The sequence below is a fragment of the Ovis canadensis genome, chromosome 3 (assembly GCF_042477335.2).
Source record: "Ovis canadensis isolate MfBH-ARS-UI-01 breed Bighorn chromosome 3, ARS-UI_OviCan_v2, whole genome shotgun sequence".
Taxonomy (NCBI): Eukaryota; Metazoa; Chordata; class Mammalia; order Artiodactyla; family Bovidae; genus Ovis; species Ovis canadensis.
In genome coordinates, this window is record NC_091247.1 from 194,328,313 (window position 1) to 194,340,817 (window position 12,505).

Below are 12,505 nucleotides of genomic sequence, written 5' to 3' on the forward strand. Positions count from 1 at the left end.
ATGAAGAGTGGTATTAAAAACTTTTTGTAAATATTGATGCAGTCTCTGTGTGCATTTTGTGCTCTATGAACATGACGATGTCAACAGTGTGAATGTTCTTTTCCTTCCAGACTGGTGGATGACCGATGTGTGGTGCACCCAGAAGCAGGGGACCTTGCCAACCCTCCCAAGAAGTTCCGAGGTAGGAAAGAAATACTTACTTTATACTATATGACCTAAGTGGGGGTATTTTTGTGTCTTAAAAGAAGTAATATTAGAACTTTATTCAATATAAAACTTTCAAATAGAAATATATCTGCTGAAAACTCTTTCAAAAGTTCCCCATTGTTTTTCTCCCTTGACACACTGAAGGGCTGATACTGAAAGAATAGCTTCAAGTTTTGTTTTGCTGGAGAGTAGTCTGTATGTTAAGAGGCCACTTTTCAAACCGGTAAATATAGCTGAATGATATGTATTTATATATTTCCGTGACAGTTACACCATAAATATTAGTGTTTCCTTATCAGCTCTTTATTTTTGTAAAATCTCCAGCATGGTGACGCTGATGTGTTAGTTTCACTTTTAAAATGTCACTTTGGATGGTACGTAATAACTAACAATTGTCTTAGAACTCCGTTCTAGGTATAATTTTAGAGGCAGTGTCATATTATCAACTGAGAAGTTGTTCATAGTAGCAAGTTGATTATGACTGTTACAAAGAGAAGGATTAATGGGACTTGTAGAGAATCATAGACAACTAAGACCAGTCATTAAGAGCTTGTGCAAGTCAAATTAATACTTTATAGTATATAATATAATGATAACAACTTGAAAGCAGCATTCATTTTGAATACACTGGGTCAGCATTCCTCCTCACATTGGTGCAAGACAGCTTTAATAAGGGAGCCTGATCGCGACAGAGAGTCAGAGGGGCTCGCTGGAGCCCCAGACCCAGGTCAGGATGCTGTCCGTGTGCATGGGGGAGGAGGGAGCCTTCACGTCTGGTGAGTGTTTCCCATGCTTCATGTTCTGTAACTTTCTTACACCATTTTTATTATAAGGATTTGCAGGAATATTGCATTTTTGTCTCAGAGAGTGACAGGCACCGTAAATGTGGTTTGAGTGACATCAGTCGCTTTGAATACGCCATCTACTTGTCTCTCCACGTGGGGAAATTAGCGTGAGAGCAGATTGAGGGAGTGATACCACCCATCAGTGCGCCTGGACCCGTGCTCAGTGGGGACACTCCCCCAGCCCTGGGCACGTGAAGTCTTCTCACAACACAGTCCCCATGGACGAGGGACTCACTGCTGACCTGCTTGAAGGAGAGTCAGCAGTTGTGATAAACCAGACACAGAGTGCTCCAGGAGAGCTTTCCAGAGACTGTGCAGTAAGTGTGTGGAAATGATTTTAGAGGCAGAAGAGGCTAGAGGAGGCTGATGGAAGGACGGACACTATGAAGAAGAACATACAGGTTCTAGAAAGCGTGAGCGAGTGTATTGTATGAGGAGATGAGGAGACTGTGGTATGGAAGAGAGAGCTGAGGAGATTACCCAGAATGCAGGGCAGAGGAACGTGTGAGCAAGTCATGAAAAACCAGTGCTGGGGAGGGGCCGAGAGGGTCTAGCAGCATCTAATCAGATTCTAGAAGGAGAGGCCGGAGTGCGTGAGAATGAGGCAATGTGTAAAGAGATATGGGTGAGAACTTGCCTAAGTTGTAGAAAGCCACTGTTTCTCAGGTGGAGGAGATATATTGAATTCAGAGAAGGAATGATAAACAATTTCAGATCCACAGACTCTCTTTTGTGAACTGTAAGATGTGGAAGACAAAAAGTTTTAAAAGCAAACTGGGACAACAGATCTGTATTTGTAGCAGAAAAAAGCGTGGAGTCTGGGTTTGACCGCATTTCTCGCCGACTGTCATCTTAAGTAGGTCACCCAACCACTTAGTGTCTCCGAGGACATCTGTCATTGCCTGGTGGGACCAGGGGTGGATAAAAACAAGAATAATCTTGCCACACAAGGCTCTGTGTGGCTTGGATTATTTCCAGAGAATAAATGTAAAAGTGTTTTAAGTCATTATACAAATGGTAGCTAACTTATGATAGAAAGACATAATGTATTTCCTTTAAACATAATTGGCTCTTCTCTTACATTATAACCTCTTCAAGGGCAGGCTTTTCTTTTTTTCTGTTTGTGTTTCCCAGGCACAGAACTTTGCCCATAGTAGACATCAGAAAAAAATAGCCATTAGCTGTTTATGGGTGAGAGACCCACACTTTCCCTGGGATCGTGTGATACAACTTGGTTCCCAGGGGTGCTTCATACTTCATGATCATGAGCTTATTCCTTATTCCACGTGTAGCCTTATTCCTCTGTCAGTCAGGGGAAGTTAGTCTGTCAAAGATAAATCTTCAGGGTTTGTGGCTGTCTTTTTCCTTTAAATATTTTAGTGTGTCTGAGGGAACTCTGCAGTAACAGCTCTGTACCCAGGAGGTAATTATACACAAATGCTTGGTGTTATATGATTCAGCGGGCATTGGTTCAAAGTATGAATCATTCAGGTGCTCCGTCCACCCCTGGAAGGCTGGCTTTTCCTGTAATCTAATACGTTAGGTCATTGTCGTTGCTGGCTTGCTCTCATTTTCTACCTCTTGTGTAAGACTAAGTCATTTGTCTCCACTCATCATTGGAGAAGGAGGGTATCTTGTCATTGAAGATTCAAGACTCCTTTTTGTCTGAAAGCTCTGACTCTTCTCCTTGGATTCTTGGAGGCCCCTCCTGACGGAGCCCCAGAGAATTCCATGAGATGGGCTTGCGTTGCTTTCCCTGGCCTTCACATTGCTTGGCAGACCTTGTTTTCCCAATCCTGTATCCTTTCTCATACCTTATTCTTTTGCAGCTTCATCCTTCTCTTCCTGAATGTGTTCCTACTCTTCCCTTTGGCTGTAAAAGCCATCACTTTTGCATAGATTGACCTCCCAAGATCACCACTCCTGCCTTTCCAGACCACTCTGCCAAGTTTCCAGAGCACCCTCCCTTATTGTTACTTTTTAGATAATATGAAGAAACAACAGTGTATCCCCAGTTCAGCTGCACCTCACTTCCTTTTGCCTCAGCCAGACAAATGATGTCTGCAAATTAATTTGAAACAGTTTTTATTTTTCATACTTACTGTATGGTTTGTTCAAGCGAATCATAAAATTTTAGAGCTTCTAGAAGGCAATTAGCAGTCAGTTAAGGACTTCCCTGGTGGTACAGTAGATAAGCATCTGCCTGGAATGCAGGGGACACGGGTTCGATTCCTGGCCCGGGAAGACTCCACATGGCCCAGGAAGACTCCACATGGCCTGGAGCAACTAAGCTGTTGTGGCAAAACTACTGAGCCCATGCTCTAGAGCCCATGAGCAGCAACTGCTGAGGCCACATGCTGCACCTACTTAAGTTTGTGCTTAGAGCCTGTACTTCACAGTGAAAGAGGCCTGTGGAGGCCTGTGCACCTCAATGAAGACTAGCCCCAACTCGTTGAAACTAGAGAATGCTCATGCACAGTGATGAACACCCAACGCAACCAAAATAAATAAATAAAAAGTAAATTGAATATGGGTCTCCCAATTTTTTAAATGAGGAACCAAAATTTTAAAGAGGTTAATACAATTATCCCCAAGACACACAATTGTACAAGCAATATTCCTTTGACGGGTTCCCTCTGCTTTTCACATGAACAGAGGAAATGAAGCTTTAACAAACAAACAGCTTCCCAAGGGTTTTTTAAAACCTGGCGGATGGACAGCTATTTTCAGTAACCACACCATCAGAATAGCACTAACAGAAGCACATTGGCTTTCTCTTAAGTGCAGAAGTCTTTTCATGATCAAATATTCTTTCATTTTTAAAGATCAGCTATAAACATTGGAATACATTTAGGTTATGAGGAGTCGTAAAGGGAGTATAGAGAGTTCCCTTCCACCCACTTTCCCCTGTGTTAGCATCTTATATAACTGCGGTTCATTTGTCACAGTTAAGAAATTACCATTTGTGCATTACTGTTGACTAAATTCCAGGCTTCCTTTGAATGTCACCAGTTTTCCATTATCCTTTCCGCAATCCCGATCCTGTTCAGGATCCCACGTGCCATTAGTCATCATGGCTGTTTAGTCTCCTCTGGTTTCTTCCACTTTCTCAGTCTTTCCTTGTTTTTTTTTTTTTTTTTTTAATGACCTTGATACTTTTGAAGAGTACTGGCCGGATATTTTGTAGAATGTTCCTTGATTTTGGTCTGGCTGATGTTTTCATCATACTTAGACAGGGGCTAAGGTTTTGGGAAGGGATATTAACTACCTTTTTCCCTACATCATATCAGGGGCACATATTGTCAACATGATTTATCACTAATACTATTTTTTGATACATAGTTGTAAAGAAATATCTGCTTATTTGTTTGGCTGTGCCAGGTGTTAGTTGCAGCATGTGGGATCTTTCAGCTATGGCATGTGAATTCTTAGTTGCAGCACGTGGGATCTAGTTCCCTTACCAGGGATTGAGCCCAGGCCTCCTGCACTGGGAATGCAGAGTCTTAGTGTGAAGATCCTGATGTACACTTTAGCCCTCCTCCTGCACACTAAATGATAGCAGTTATTTCTATTGACTTTACATTCGTTCCGTTTTTCTTTTCCCTGTCCTCGTTCCTTTATGCATGTCTACCCCTATTTTCAAGAGAAGTTGGGTATAGATTTTTCAAAACATTTAGACCTATTAATATGTATGCATTTTCTATTAGGTGGAGAAACAGACCTAAATCAAAACAAGAGAGGTTTGTGTGCCCTTTTCTTAACCATAAAGGTGATAAAACACAGAAGTAACCCAGAACTCAGGGGGCCACTCCCCAGGAGGGCCGAGGGAAGAGAAGACAGGCCTGTCTCCTAGACCACAGGCTTTTTGGCTGTTTGCTCTAGAAATTTCCATCTCTGTGACTCTGTGGTCATTTGACATGTGACTATTTCATAATCCACCAGCCCTATCAAAAGGCTGCTTCCGGCAAGCAAAAAGTCATTCTGAGGCAGAACTTTGAATGCTTCAGGAACTAAAACAGAGACTGTCTCTGCTGTGCGATGCTGCTTGAGAGCAGGTCGTGAGTATCAAGGACTTGGGGGAACACTGACAAGACCTCTCTTTAACTCAATTTCTTCTGGGCGTGTAACTCAGAGAGCCATCTTCAGGCTGGCACTTTCACCTCCGGGCTTCCCTGGTGGCTCAGTCATAAAGAACCTGCCTGCCAAGCAGGAGACATGGATTCAATTCCCTGGGTCAGGAAGATTCCCTGGAGGAGGGCGTGGCAACCCACTCCAGTATTCTTGCCTGGAGGATCCCATGGACAGAGGAGCCTGGTGGTCTGCACTCCATGGGGTCGCAAAAGGGTTGGACGTGACTTAGTGACCAAACAAAAATGGCAGCAACAACAATACTCTCACCTTTTGGCTCTGCTCATGGAGGTTATGGGCTTCTCTGGTGGCCCAGATGGTTAAGAGTCTGCCTGCAATGAAAGAGACCCAGGTTTAATCCCTGGGTTGGGAAGATCCCCTGGAGAAGGGAATAGCTACCGACTTCAGTGGAAATAAGATTGCCAGGAGAAATATCAGTAACCTCAGATATGCAGGTGACACCAACCTTATGACAGAAACTGAAGAAGAACTAAAGAGCCTCTTGATGAAAGTGAAAGAGGAGAGTGAAAAAATTGGCTTAAAACTTAACATTCAGAAAACTAAGATCATGACATCTGGTCCCATCACTTCATGGCAAATAGATGGGGAAACAGTGGAAATAATGACAGACTTTATTTTTTTTGGGCTCCAAAGTCACTGCAGATGGTGACTGCAGCCATGAAATTAGAAGATGTTTACTCCTTGGAAGAAAAGTTATGGCCAACCTGGACCTCATATTAAAAAACAGAGACATTACTTTGCCAACAAAGGTCCATCTAGTCAAAGCTATGGTTTTTCCAGTGGTCGTGTATGGATGTGAGAGTTGGACTATAAAGAAAGCTGAGCACTGAAGAACTGATGCTTTTGAAGTGTGGTGTTGGAGAAGACTCTTGAGAGTCCTTTGGACTGCAAGGAGATCCAACCAGTCCGTCCTAAAGGAGATCAGTCCTGAATTCAATGTTCATTGGAAGGACTGATGCTGAAGCTGAAACTCCAATACTTTGGCCACCTGATGCGAAGAACTGACTCGTTGGAAAAGACCCTGATGCTGGGAAAGATTGAAGCCAGGAGGAGAAGGGAGATGACAGAGGATGAGATGGTTGGATGGCGTCACTGACTCAATGACCATGAGTTTGAGTAAACTCCGGGAGTTGGTGATGGACAGGGAGTTCTGGCGTGCTGCGGTCCATGGGATCACAAAGAGTCAGACGCAACTGAACTGAACCCACTCCAGTATTCTTTCCTGGGAATTCCATGGACAGAGGATCCTGGTGGGCTGCTGTCCATGGGGTCACAAAGACATGACTGAGAGACTCACACTTTCCTGGAGGTTATACACTTAAGAGCACTGGTGAAAAAGCTATCTGGCTAAGTAATAGCTTTGACATTTTACACAATTGAATGTGTCAATCTTGTCTAACATAGTAATTCTCTGGTATGAGCCAATTTATAAATACCTACTTCCTCTACCAGTTTCACAATTCCTTTATTGAATTCCTTCAGATTTGATGATCATGTAATTTTGGGGATGAAGACTGAAACTATTTCAGATTTGAAATCACTAACATGTATTGACCAAGCGCTTAATACATGCAACACTGGGCTCAGGACTTCCTGTGCATCAATATTTATAGTCATCTCAATAACCCTGTAAAGTAGAAATTGGTGCTGTCTCAATTTTGCAGTTGAGGGAGTTAAGTATAAAGAAATTATACAACCATTTTAAGGTCCCCAAGCTTATTAGTGGCGGAGATAGGATTCAAAATGAATTTTATCTAGCTCTAGAGCTGTTTGCTTTTAACAACTGTACCCTACTGTCTGTTGTATAATACCCTCCTGTAAATTCTACCTGTTGGCCCTGAAAAGCCACATAGATTCTATCTAATCCCTCTTCCACACAATGAAGCTTTAAGTATTTGTTTGTTATTGTTTGGTTGCTCAGTTGTGTCCGACTCTTTGTGACCGCATGGACTGCAGCATGCCAGGCTTCCCTGTCCTTCACCATCTCCTGGAGCTTGCTCAAATTCATGTCCATTGAGTCGATGATGCCATCCAACCATCTCATCCTCTGTTGCCCCCTACTTTTCCCTGCCATTCTGTATTTGTTTAGAATGATTTTATTCTTGCACATCTTTTCTTCTACAGTCTTAATTTAAAAAATTCTTTCACCTGTTGCCAGCTACATTATCTTCAGTGATTTCTCTAGTCTTCATCTCGCTGCTATGTTTGGATTCTGGTTAGGCTCCTGTATGTCAATGTCATTCTTAGTGGCATAGGGAGATCTGAATATAGTACATTTGGGTGTGTTGTGATGAGACCCTACCTTGTTTTTGGATGCCACACTTGCAGCCCAAGAGTCCTGAGCAGGACTCCCCAACTCCCCTATAGGTGTTAGTCAAGCCAGACTCCTGAAACGTTTTCATTTGCATCTCTGGACCCTTGCTTTCCTCCTCCATGCTCAATACATGGTATTTTGGAGCCAGATGGGGGATCTGTTATGTTTCATCTTTTGAGCATTGGTCATTGATCTAGCCTGCCAAACTTCCCCTTTCTCTCTCGTTCTCTCTTTCTCGATCTTAACTCTCATCCACCTTATTTATTCAAAATCTCAGCCTCTTGACATTTTGAAGCTGAAGTGGATCACAGGGATATATGTGATAGTCTCGCTCCATGTGTTACTCCAGTGTGACTGAACACACCTGAAGAGAACTAGATTGGGACTATGTTGGTTGGAGCTGTTGTCACATCAGACCCTGGAAGACGTGGGTGGAGAGAATCAGTTTGGGAAATAGTCCTGGGAAGTGTGAGGGAGTGAGGGAGAGTGAGCTTAATGCAGTGAAAGTGGTGAAGTGTACATAGGGCTTCCTGGTGGCGCTAGTGGGAAAGAACCTGCCTGCCAGTGCAGACGATGTCAGAGACGCAAGTTTGATCGCTGGGTCCGGAAGAGCCCCTGGAGGAGGGCATGGTATCCCACTTCAGTATTCCTGCCTGGAAAATCCCATGGACAGACGAGCCTGGCAGGCTGCACCCCATAGAGTTGCACACAGTTGGACAGGACTGAAGCAACTTAGCAAGCATGCACGCAAAGTGTGCGTAAGGCTCACCAGTGTGCCAGCTGGAGCTCAGTCCTTCGGGGCCCTTGGAGAAACCACAAGGAACATGCCTCAGAATCTCCTTTCCAAGGCTGCAGCCAAGTTCTATCCTCGGTGGGTTTGTAGATTGTGTTGTCATTCCTTCCATGCGAACTTCTGGATTGCTCCTGCTTGCTAGCTGAGCAAGTTCTCCAAGTGTCGGGGAAGCGATCATGAGAACAGGAGGAGCGATGTGGGCGCTTGAGCTTGGAAGCTGCCCACGTGCTGGGAACTCTCCACTGTGGTTGTCAGTGAACTTGGGCCTGAGGACACATAGTTGCGGTACTTGTATGTGCTTAGAATTTGCACCCGTTTCTTTATTTGAAAGGTCTGTGATTAGACTACAAACTGAGGGTAAAAACTGTGCTCTGTTGAGTTACCTAGATCAAGAACAGTGTTTTGTGTATCGTTGGGGCTGAATTAATTTTTGTTGAATTAATGAATAAAGTCCTAGAAAATTGTAATTCTGAAAGGCAATATAATTTCAGTTCTGTCATCACATGCTTTTTTTGAAGTCTTACTATTACCCAGCATGTAATATAGTTGTTAGGTGATTTATTTCACTCATGAGAAAGCAAAGTGTAGACCTATTATCTTATTACAGCCTTATATTCTCAACCTCTGAATTTCAGTTCATTGGTGTTAAAACTATGTATTCTAATATATAAATCTGTAGTGTGAATAGCAGAAGATGAAAACTTTTACATGAATTAAGTGAAGTTCTTTTAGGTTGTAGCATTTTATAGTTTTCTGCTACTCAATTTAGAAAACTGCAGTGAATTTCCAAGCCAGAAACCCCATGGTTTATTGAAAAACATCTTTACCATTCTCCAGTTAAATGTTTCTGCTGTGTTGATTCTGTGTATTTGTGGTAAGTCATCATATTAAGAACCTTCTATAGCTAATCCCCTATTATTAAACGCTTAAGTGGCAGTGGAAATTGGATAGTAAGTTTATTCTTTTCAGTGAGATTTCAGAGAAGGGCCAGAAGATGGAATGAAAACACATTGCTTTGTCTCTTTGCTTCTGTTGTTGAATCTAGTCAGGATTGTAAAAGGGCTTGTACTTTTAAAATATTTTAGTCTCTGTTGGAAGGAAGTTGCTGTCCTGAGTGGTTTTCTGTTTTGGACTGCAACAACAAGAACAACACAGTTAATCGTGTATTTGTCTCTCTGTGTATGCTGTATGAACTTTGATTCGTACATACAAATGAACTTTGATTGATTTGTGGCTTTGACTTGTGAAGTTTAATTTGCTCCATGGAGAGTAAAAGTAATGGGCAGAAAATGAGCGCTTGTGATGTCCACGGTTTAGTACTGTTAGAACAACTCCCTTATTTACTGTTCTGTATCCATGGGCCAATTTTCCGAGTTGGGAGCTTGTTGTAGAAATCTCCCTTCAAGTGTTATGCATGATGTTAAATGTGTGTCTAAATTTTTGGTAAGTAGGAAATAAATGCCTTTTGTCTGTGAACATTTTAACTTAATAACTAAGACTGCTCTTTCTAAGAATAGAAAGTCCTACATATTGAAATTCTTAACTTTGAGTGCTTTGGATGGCCTTTGTCCATGTTCCCTTACTTAATTCGTGGTAGCCTCATTTTATAGATATAGAAATCACACTGTGAGGAAGTCAAATAATATGCTCAAGGTCACACAGCTGTTAGGTGAGAGACTGCTTTATCTGAAGCTGATGTTTTGAACTCTATAAAATTTCGATATATGTAGTAGAGATTTATTGATTATTCACTGTGTGCAGTGCAGTGTGTGAGCTAGTTACTAGGGTTCAAATGAGTCAGAAAGTAATGCTACTCTCAAGGAATTTATAATCTAATGAGGGAGATAAGATGTGTGTGTAAATAATTGCAACCCAACATAGAAAGTACAGGTTCAGTTCAGTTCAGTCACTCAGTCATGTCCGACTCTTTGAATGCAGCACTCCAGGCCTCCCTGTCCATTATCGACTCCCAGAGCATGCTCACGCATATGTCCATCAAGTCAGTAATGCCATCCAACCATCTCCTTACTCTGTCGTCCCCTTCTCCTCCTGCCTTCAATCTTTCCCATCATCAGGGTCTTTTCCAATGAGTCAGTTCTTCGCATCACATGGCCAAAGTATTGGAGTTTCAGCTTCAGCATCAGTCCTTCCAATGAATATTCAGGACTGATTTCCTATAGGATTGGCTGGTTTGATACCCTTCCAGTCCAAGGGACTCTCAAGAGTCTTTTCCAACACCACAGTTCAAAAGCATCAATGCTTTGGTGCTCAGCTTTCTTTATAGTCCAACTCTCACATCCATTGGAGAAGGCAATGGCAACCCACTCCAGTACTCTTGCCTGGAAAATCCCATGGACGGAGGAGCCTGGTAGGCTGCAGTCCATGGGGTCACGAAGAGTCAGACACAACTGAGCAACTTCACTTTCACTTTTCACTTTCATGCATTGGAGAAGGAAATGGCAACCCACTCTAGTGTTCTTGCCTGGAGAATCCCAGGGACGGCAGAACCTGGTGGGCTCCCGTCTGTGGAGTCACACAAAGTCGAATACAACTGAAGCAACTTAGCAGCAGCAGAAGCTCACAACCATACATGACTACTGGAAAAACCGTAGCTTTGACTAGATGGATCTTTATTGGAAAAGTAATATCTCTGCTTTTTAATATGCTGTCTAGGTTGGTCGTAACTTTTCTTCTAAGCAGCAAGCATCTTTTAATTTCATGGCTGCAATCACCATCTGCAGAGACTTTGGAGCCCAAGAGAATGAAGTCTGTCACTGTTTCCACTCTTTCCCTGTATATTTGCCATGAAGTGATGGGACCAGATGCCATGATCTTCGTTTTCTGAATGTTGAGTTTTAAGCCAGCTTTTTCACTCTCCTCTTTCACTTTCATCAAGAGGCTCTTCAATTCCCCTTCGCTTTCTGCCATAAAGGTGGTGTCGTCTGCGTATCTGAGGTTATTGATAGTTCTCCCAGCAATCTTGATTCCAGCTTGTGCTTCATCCAGCACAGCATTTTGCATGATGTACTCTGCCTATAAGTTAAATAAGCAGGGTGACAATACACAGCCTTGATGTACTCCTTTCTCAGTTTGTAACCAATCTGTTGTTCCATGTCCAGTTCTAACTGTTGCTTCTTGACCTGTATACAGATTTCTCAGGAGGCAGGTAAGGTGGTCTGATATTCCCATCTCTTGAAGAATTTTCCAGTTTGTTGTGATCTACACAGTCAAAGGCTTTGGTGTAATCAATGAAGCAGAAGTAGATTTTTTTTTGGAATTCTCTTGGTTTTTCTATGATCCAAGGGATGTTGGCAATTTGATCTCTGGTTCCTCTGCCTTTTCTAAATCCAGCTTGAACATCTGGAAGTTCACGGTTCATGTACTGTTGAAGCCTGGCTTGGAGAATTTTGAGCATTACTTTGCTAGCACGTGTTGCTGCTGCTGCTGCGTCACTTCAGTCGTGTCTGACTCTGTGCGACCCCATAGACGGGCGCCCACCTGGCTCTGCCGTCCCTGGGATTCTCCAGGAAAGAACACTGGAGTGGCTTGCCATTTCCTTTTCCAATGCATGAAAGTGAAAAGTGAAAGTGAAGTTGCTCAGTTGTGTCCAACTCTTTGCAGCCTCATGGACCACAGCCTACCAGGCTCCTCCGTCCATGGGATTTTCCAGGCAAGAGTACTGGAGTGGGGTGCTAGCATGTGAGATGAGTGCAATTGTGCAGTAGTGTGAACATTCTTTGACATTGTCCTTCTTTGGGACTGGAATGAAAATTGATCTTTTCCAGTCCCGTGGCCACTGCTGAGTTTTCCAAATTTGCTGGCATATTGAGTACAGCACTTTCACAGCATCATCTTTTAGAATTTGAGATAGCTCAGCTGGAATTCTGTCACCTCCACTAGCTTTGTTCATAGTGATGCTTCCTAAGGCCCACTTGACTTTGCACTCTAGGATGTCTGGCTCTAGGTGAGTGATCGTACCATCCGGGTTATCTGGGTCATGAAAATCTTTTTTGGTATAGTTCTTCCGTATCTTCTTGCCACCTCTTCTTAATATCTTCTGTTTCTGTTAGGCCCATACCATTTCTGTCCTTTATTGTGCCCATCTTTGCATGAAATGTTCCCTTGGTATCTCTAACTTTCTTGGAGAGATCTCTAGTCTTTCCCATTCTATTGTTTTCCTCTGTTTCTTGCACTGAT

At 42.8% G+C, this 12,505-nt stretch overlaps 1 protein-coding gene across 1 annotated transcript in view; it reads left to right on the forward strand.

Annotated features, from left to right (window-relative positions):
- Window positions 1-12,505, forward strand: part of ITPR2 (inositol 1,4,5-trisphosphate receptor type 2) — a 599,561-nt gene that overhangs the window by 58,167 nt on the left and 528,889 nt on the right. The window contains exon 2 of the mRNA XM_069585523.1: window positions 111-181. Within this exon, the coding sequence (XP_069441624.1) occupies window positions 111-181 (71 nt within the window). The remainder of the gene's footprint in view (window positions 1-110; window positions 182-12,505) is intronic.